Genomic DNA, 9,382 nt, shown 5'->3' with positions numbered 1-9,382 from the left:
GATCATAATAAGATCACTCATACCATGTTAAACTGAAATTCCTCATGCACATTATCAAAGAAGAAAATAGTTTTACAATTTTCTTAAGTCCAAAGAGGAATGGGAAAGACTATATATAGAAGAGAAATTAACTAATTGAAAGAAGACTAAGAAGATTAGAGAAAATAAGTATCCTAACTGAAAGCAGTAATTATCCTAACAATAATTAAAATCAAAATAAACATAAAATTAGGATAGTCTAAAAATATTAAAGTACATATATGAGTCTGATAAGTATTTAGATATATCAGGCTTGTAAGTCTTAATAAGAGTTAGATATAGTAGGTATAAAAATATACCATCCATTCCTTGTAATCAGTATGTTGAAATGTAGACAGTGTATACAACACAATTAAATTCAATGAAACATAATGGGGAAGATTGAAAGGAGAGGAGGAAGGAAAAAATGGAATGGTGTGCCTCAAAGAACCCACAGAGTTGATGTTGTCGTCGTTAAACGCTTTCATCAATTGGTATAACTCTTTATAAGAAAGCAAAATCAATTGGTTAGTGCATGTCAAAAGCCATCTATAAATAATAATACACTGGTATGGTATACAACAAAGATTAAAAAATTAAAAATTAAAAGTGCATAAAAGTAGATTTTTTTTTTTATCTATATTTTCTATTATACCGTACATTAAAACTTATAAGTTTTATTTTTTCTTTTTAATTTTAGAAAGTAGCATTCCACTCTGCACTATGATGATTTTTTTCTGCACATACAACTACAATTTTTTATTTTTTTATTTTTTTATTTTAATAGAGGAATAATTGTTAATTTAATAAATAAATAAAAATGTATATTAATAAAATCAAACAAAATACATTTAATAGAAACAAAAATATATCAAAATTAATGCGGTTGAGTAGATGTACAAAAATAAATAACGTTTTATATTATTTTAACAACTCTATCATATTTTCGCAAATGAATTAGCAACTTAATTTTATTTTCTTAACAACTCCCTCTTATTTTTTTTCTTGATAAATCATCTGGTGATGAAGATGACGACATCTACTCAAATTTGATGTGTTTTTTTCTTCAACTTAATGTATTTTATTTTATTAATATAATATATTTTATTATTATTATTTTTATTATTTTTTATTTATTAGATCCAGAGAAAAAAATATGAGGGAGTTGTTAACAAAATTAAATTAAATTGCTAATTTATCTTTAAAATAATAGGGAGATGTTAAAATAATATAATACGTTATTTGTTTTTGTACATCTGCTCAATTGTATTAACTTTGATGTATTTTTTCTATTAAATTTATTTTGTTTGATTTTATTAATATATTTTTGTTTTTTTTTTAAATTATTTTTTATTTATTAAATTAACCGTTATTCTTTTGTTAAAATTAAAAACGAAAAAATTAAAAGGTTATAGATGGTCACATCTCTGATATGCGACCTCCTACTGCACAAAACAAAAAAAAAATCAGGAATGCGACCTCTTGAAAATTTAAAAATTATGATATTTTGGTATATAAATTTTGATATAGAGTATAATTGAGAGTTAAAAAAATGATATAGATACAAAAAAATAAATAAGAGTTGTTAGTTAATATGTAGAAGAAGAAAACTTTCTTGTATTTAAATACTCATAATTTTCATCACATCTCATTTTCTCTTTATCTATCTTTTTCTATCGTATCACTAGTATATCACACTATATTTTTATCTCTCTCAAAAGTGTACACCAAATTTTTAAATAAAAAAAATGAACAAATATTTTTTTAGGTAGTCAAAAGTACATCATTATTGTTAGACTTAAATGCATTTTTGGTGACTCTATTTGGTAAAAAATGAACTTTTAGTCTCTTATTTCTAAAATCAGTTTTTTATCTCCTATTAACAAATTGTTGGAATTTTTTTTCATCTCCACCATTTTTTTATTTTGTTGTACTCTCATTAATGATATAGAATTTAAGTGGTATTTATGATTTAGATAAAATAATTTATACATCATTATTATTGTAATTAATTTTATTATTTATTGTAATTATATATTATAATATTAAAAATAAAATAAATATAAACATTTTAAACAAATATTTTACACTTTTAAATTATTATTGGATAAAATAAATAAATTCAAAATATTTTTTTAATATAATTTTAAATATTTAATATACAAATAAAATAGAAAAATCAAAAATATATTTAAGTTTTATTCTTAAAAGCTCTGCCATTGTATATGGTGAAGACTTTTGTCTATAGTATTATTGATCTAATAATTTTGTCCTTTCTTAGTTTTGTAATTCAAATTATTGAGATGTCTAAATGTGTTCTTTCATGAATTATTATATTTTTCACATTTAACAATTGCTCCTATTTACTTGAAATTTGAAGAGAATAGCTCTTTTCCCTAGTTTAGCCAAGGCGAATCAGATCACTTAGCTGCAACACACATGACACCAACCAAAGTTGATGAATTGCCACCGTCCATTATTGTGCACTTAAAAATTCACACCAATGAGGAGTTTTGTGTTCGAATTCAAAGTATATTTAACCTAACAATTTTGATATTTATAAACTAATAATCAAATGTATCTATAGTAATTGGCGATTTTATTTAGTGTCAAGATAGTCAGTTTAATACTCCTAGTACCAGCTCATGCTTTGCAAGTCATATGCAGTACCACTCAATTGGATGAGTTATTATCTTATAGGCCCAACGCAGGAGGTATGGTTTAGGTTAACGATTTTTGGGCTGGATTTGAGCTCAGCTTTTGGGACGAATTATAAAAAAAACAATATGTGTAAAATTTAACATCTACCCCTCAAATTGTACTTTTTACCTCCACAAACCATTTAAATTATCCTTCGTCCTAATAAATAAAAACCAACTTAAATTTGGCTTTATAAGAATGGAAATAAGTTACGGAAAGTTACATTTGATTTTGTAGAAATTTCTACAAATTCAAAAACAAGATTGTCAAAATAGAAATAAGTTTTAACAAATGTAAATTTGATTTTATCATAATAGAAATAGGTTTGACAAATTCAAATTTTGAATTTTTCAGAGTAGAAAAATGTGTTATACAAGTCAATTTGATTTGCCAAAGTAGAAATAGATTTCATCAAAGGTTAAAATAGAAATATCTTTTGGCAAACTTAAATTCTGAGTTTCAGATTAAAAATTTATTATGTAAAGTCAAATTTTGGATTTGTTAGAATAAATTTAAGCAAACTCAAGTTTTGAAATTTTCAAAATATAAATATATTTAAAAATTTTTAAATTTTGAGTCTTCTCGTGTGGAGAAGGGCTAACAGATTTTATGAGGTTTATGGGGTAGGAAGTGTTAAAAAAAATTTAGAGGTAGGGTTAGATATTTGACAATTCAAAAGCTTTCAACTCAATTGGGAAATATTTATATTTAATGTTGACATATCTTGAATAGAATTAACGACCATGGAGAAAACTTACAAAAAATAAAATAAAATAAAGAGAATCTTAATTCTCTCGTCTCTAGTATGGAATTAGTCTTTTATCCCCTATTCTAAAAATACATATTATAATTAAGAGTGAAAATGTACTTTGGTACTTTAGAAAAATTGTGAAATTTAATTTAATTCTAAAAAAAAATAAAAGTAATTTTTAGTTCATAAAAAAAAATAACAATTTGATCTTTAAAACATTAAAAAAAAACCTAGTTTATTCTATATTAGTTCTCCTAATGCAATGTTTTGATTCAGTTTATCATAATTGATTTACTGATGCTTATTAATATAGTTTATTCACTTGGCTCACTTAAAAGAAAATATGTCTCGTACATTACTTCTTAAGATTATGTTTCATGACCTCAAAAAAAGTTTCATAGATGCATAAATTTATGAGATGAGTTACTATAATTGTCAAGTAGTATTTGTTCCTTAATCAAATGAATGTTGTACGATATTTAAAATCAATGATTTAAAATAATTGAAAGTATTGAAATTAGATTTATTATAGTTTTGGTCTCTATATTTTTCCCAATTTATAAAATTGGTCATTCTATTTAAAAATCTAACAGTTTTGATATCTCCCTTAAACTTTTTAATTAAAAAATAAGGATGTCATATATTTAAACGATACGATATGATGATGCTGAATTATTAATAGTCATGAAATTATAATAACATTCTCTAAAAAAATTCGTTTCAACTTTTTAAAATTATTTATTTTTGCAACACATTATTTTTCGTTAACATCTTTTTTAATAATAAATATATATTTTATTAATCAATAATAATTATTTTAATTAAATAATTAATTTAAGTTTCTTTTATTATTAATTTAATTAATTATTATTTAATTTAATTAATTAGTTTAATTTAATTAATAATTAATTTAAGTTTCATTTATTATTTAATTAAGTAATTAATATTTTAATTCAATAAATAAATACAATGTTAATTTTATGTTTTATAATTATTAAAAAAAAATTAATTAAATGGACTCCATAAAATAACAATATTTAATTTAATATTATAATTAAACATACAAATATCAAATGAGTAAAAAAAAATATATACAAATTTTATTACAATATTTTTATTACATTAATCTCCTATATGGTGTCCAATTCCACATCGTGGTGGTCGACGAATACGACGTGGAGGTGAGTTTTCTTCGTCAACTGGGGCATATGTCTCCTGAACATTTTCACTTAGTAGGTCGACATGCATCGAAGAAGTATGATCTACTTGATTTGGGAATGATGGAACACCAAATGAGTACATGTTATTAATATAATGAGTAGCCGATTCAGGCGTACCTAGGTCTGCACCAAATAAGTTATTCACAAAATCTTGATCACTTGAATGTAGAGATTGTCGGTGATCATCTTGTTGAGTTGACATGAATTGAACTGATTGTCTTGGTGGTTCAAATTGTTGTTGTGTTGGGGTGAAAGAAAATGAATGGCGCTTCATTTTCAATAGAAACAGGAGGAGTCGGTAGGCGAGGTATATTACGTCTTTGTCTGTGTGATGGTTGAGTTGACTCTTCTACAACACCACATCGTGGGTCCCGTAGTAGGTGTAGAGCTGATAGATACAGATTAGAGTTGTGTCTAAACTACACCATATACTCCTCTGTTGGTATTGGGTGTCCATGTATCGGTTGACCGCTAAGACAATGACTTCGACGTTCATTCCAAAATTGAATCCATGCAGCGTGTTTGTCTTTCCAATTTTCCAGATGATTCCCTCTCATATCCTGACAGTGAAGTGTATCAATATTTTCAGGTTCATCTGGTATTTCCTGCAAAAGTTCAAACTGCAGTTTGACTCTATCTGTTTGATGTCATTCAACAGTTGAAAAACAAATCAATGCAGTTTTGGCAGTCCATATCATTGAATCCTTATATGCTTGTTGTGGTATGACATTTTCAAGACCCATGTAAGGCATCCATATGAACTAGAGAAAAAAAGACATATTAGTAAGACAACACAATTATAATAAATATAAATTTTGTTGAACAATGAAATTTTAAACCTGATAATGTTGCATGTGATCAATGTTTGATCTATAACTGACAAGAACCCCGTATGGAGTTCCAGAATTGATTAGTCCCCTGCCAATCCATCTAGTAAAAGAATATAAAACTATTATTTAGCAAGTTTGACAAGTATATTATATGTAATTTATTGGATTAATATGAAAAATGTTTTACCGTTTTGCTAGTGGAAATAATATATCTCTAGTGCAATGAGGGGCAATGAACGGCATGCAATACCATACCCAAGATTGAAGGAGCAATGTACATCCACCCATACATGCATAAGACGGTGCAGTTGCACGACACATTTGTCTGTATAAGTTTGCCAAACACGTTGAACCCCAACTATATAGTCGAACACGTTGAATATGTTTCAACAGGGGAAGATACATCAAATGAACTCTATTGCAAGATTTGTCAAGGATTACCAAACCCCGAATCAAGTTTAATAGGTACGCTCTACTATGTTGTTGTACTTGCTCAGCTGCTGCATTATTCGGAACATGAGCAAATGTGTCTTTTAACCATTTCAGTTTGACGAATTGGCCCACCATTTGATTTTTTGGAGGAATGACACCCAAAAGTTGTTGGCATTCTTCATCTCAATCTAAAGCGCCACCTCCAGTTACTGGTCTTCCGTTGATAGGTAGACCAAGTTTTAATGCAACATTTTCAAGAGTTATTGTACACTCTCCTATTGGAAGATGAAATGTGTGTGTTTCTGTTCTCCAACGTTCTACCATTGCGGTCACCAATGATGGGTCCACGTTACAAGATCTCAATTTTGCAACGGTCAAAAACCCAACTTCCTCCAAGTAGGGCACTATCATTTCATTTGGTTCCTCCATTCTAAAGTGGTGGTGACATTCAATCAAGTTCTACATTTTAAATAAATTTAATATTAGAGTTATGAAAATGATGATTAAAAACATCTATACATAAGATGATTACAACCACTTACCATCTCAGCGATATCTCTAGACCTGTGAAGATACTGATTTCTTAAAAGAGCCATGGACCTTGTATGTTGTGAATGTGAGAGCTTGTATGTTGTGAATGTGAGAGCTTGTATGTTGTGAATGTGAGAGCTTGTATGTTGTGAATGTTCTACATTTTAAATAAATTTAATATTAGAGTTATGAAAATGATGATTAAAAACATCTATACATAAGATGATTACAACCACTTACCATCTCTAGACCTGTGAAGATACTGATTTCATAAAAGAGCCATGGAGCTTGTATGTTGTGAATGTGAGAGCTTGTATGTTGTGAATGTGAGAGCTTTAAAGTGTGTGTGAATAATAATATGAACATAATGACTATTTATAAAACAATTGCAATCCTATCCAAAAATCCGAATCAGCCAATCAGTGGAGGATTTGGGGATTATGATGACGTCATCGTACACATATTCATTATCTTATCCAAAAATCCGAACCAGCCAATCAGTGGATGATTTGAGGTTTACGATGACGTCATCGTACCAGATTACGCTGACGTCATCTTACATGTGAACATTATCCTATCCAAAAATCTGAACCAGCCAATCAATGGATGATTTGAGGATTACGCTGACGTCATCGTACCAGATTACGCTTACGTCATCTTACACGTAAGCATTATCCTATCCAAAAATTCGAACCAGCCAATCAATGGATGATTTAAGGATTACGCTACCATCATCGTACCAGATTACGTTGACGTCATCTTACACATAAGCATTATCCTATCTAAAAATCCGAACCAGCCAATCAGTGGATGATTTGAGGATTACGCTGACGTCATCTTACACGTAAGCATTATCATATCCAAAAATCCGAACCAGCCAATCAGTGGATGATTTGAGGATTACGATGATGGCATCGTACCAGATTACGCTGACGTCATCTTACACGTAAGCATTATCCTATCCAAAAATCCGAACCAGCCAATCAGTGGATGATTTGAGGATTACGCTGACGTCATCGTACTAGATTACGCTGACGTCATCTTAAACGTAAGCATTATCTTATCCAAAAATCCGAACCAGCCAATCAGTGGATGATTTGAGGATTACGATGACGTCATCGTACACGTATTCATGATCTTATCCAAAAATCTGAACCAACCAATCAGTAGATGGTTTGAGGATTACGCTGACGTCATCGTACCAAATTACGTTGACATCATCTTACACGTAACCATTATCCTATCCAAAAATCCGAACCAGCCAATCAATGGATGATTTGAGGATTACGTTGACGTCATCGTACCAAATTACGTTGACGTCATCTTACACGGAAGCATTATCCTATCCAAAAATCCGAACCAGCCAATCAATGGATGATTTGAGGATTACGTTGACGTCATCGTACCAAATTACGTTGACGTCATCTTACACGGAAGCATTATCCTATCCAAAAATCCGAACCAGCCAATCAGTGGATGATTTGAGGATTACGATGACGTCATCGTACCAGATTACGATGACGTCATCTTACACGTAAGCATTATCCTATCCAAAAATCTGAACCAGCCAATTAGTGGAGGATTGGAGGATTACACTGACATCATTGGGATGTTATCCATCATAGTATAAATATGTAATATTGTTCACTTATTGAGTACACAAACAAATATCATTCTAAACACTTACTCATACACATCTTTTACCTACAATGGCTCCATCATAGTTTTTTGTCCTAGTATATTACAATGGACATGTTGAGAGGACAAACATAGAAGGCGTTGTCTTTGCATGCGCAAATACATCATTGGTAAAAGTGAAAAAAAATATCAAACTTGATGGACTTATCAAATGTATCCAAACAAAGATTCAACCAGACAACTCACAGAGGGTGGTAGATGTTATTTACCGATACCCTATAACTTTGCGCTAGGACATGTTCGATATGAATCGTTAAATCTCTTAGGAGGTGATGACGTGTATATGATGTTCGACATGTTCATTGCAAGTAAATGCCTTGGTATTTCAACAATTGAAGTTTATGCACAGTTAGTAGATGATCCTAGAGACGACACACAAGTAAGTTTACCTTCTTCATATCCCAACTCCATTCCATGTTCATACCCTTTTATTGAAACACAAATCCACCATCAGTCCATAGCCTCATCGTCACAACACCCATCAACATCCACCCATGATATTGACCTTAACACACCGTATGATGGTCCTATTAGTGTTGTAGTTGGTGTCCACAATGAAGAAGTCGGCGATTTTAGTGAGAATGAGGATGACATTCTTGCTGAAGTTGTTGTCGATGATGACGATGATGATAATCAGGAACCCGTAGTAGAATTTCCATCTACTACAATTTTTTTCTTCCATCTACTACAATTTTTTTCTCTGACCCCCCCTCACATTTTCGCAACGTTACCACCGACAACATGAATTACGTTGACAATGAATTTGTCAACTCTATATCCAAAAACCAATCTTACCTTGTTCCAGATCATGACAATCTTCAAGTGGGGATGACATTTCCCACAAAAGATGTTCCATATCATATGCACAAGTCTACGAGCTTCGTCGTTGCACATTCTGATAGCACTAGATGGATTGTCCATTGTAAAAATAAAAATTATATGTGGAGGTGTAGAATCTTGAATGGAAAGAAATCAAACATCTGGAAGATCATAAAACTAGAAGGGTCACACACATGCTCGTCAACAATGGTTTCACAAGATCACCAACAACTCTCTTCGGCTGTTATTTGTGAAAGCATCTTACAAATGGTAACAGCAAATCCCACGATATCAGTTTCAGTATTGATTGCACATATACGACCTCGGTACACATATACCACTACTTATAGAAAGACATGGATTGCAAAACAAAAGGCCATTGA

At 30.2% G+C, this 9,382-nt stretch overlaps 1 protein-coding gene and 1 long non-coding RNA gene across 2 annotated transcripts in view; one reads left to right on the top strand and one right to left on the bottom strand.

Annotated features, from left to right (window-relative positions):
- Positions 1-4,958: 4,958 nt before the first annotated feature.
- LOC140920630 (uncharacterized) lies at positions 4,959-6,595 on the bottom strand. Its single transcript, XR_012163361.1, has 3 exons — positions 6,494-6,595; positions 5,707-6,410; positions 4,959-5,619 (listed from the first exon to the last, which is right to left on the bottom strand). It is a non-coding gene; the product is annotated as an uncharacterized lncRNA (long non-coding RNA).
- Positions 6,596-9,206: 2,611 nt separating this feature from the next.
- LOC140920836 (uncharacterized) overlaps positions 9,207-9,382 on the top strand; it is a 1,330-nt gene continuing 1,154 nt past the window's right edge. The window contains exon 1 of the mRNA XM_073369683.1: positions 9,207-9,325. Within this exon, the coding sequence (XP_073225784.1) occupies positions 9,207-9,325 (119 nt within the window). The remainder of the gene's footprint in view (positions 9,326-9,382) is intronic.

The sequence above is a fragment of the Cicer arietinum genome, chromosome 6, assembly GCF_000331145.2.
Source record: "Cicer arietinum cultivar CDC Frontier isolate Library 1 chromosome 6, Cicar.CDCFrontier_v2.0, whole genome shotgun sequence".
NCBI classification, from domain to species: Eukaryota; Viridiplantae; Streptophyta; class Magnoliopsida; order Fabales; family Fabaceae; genus Cicer; species Cicer arietinum.
Note: the sequence above shows the minus strand (reverse complement) of the source record. Positions and strands in the feature narration are given on the sequence as shown.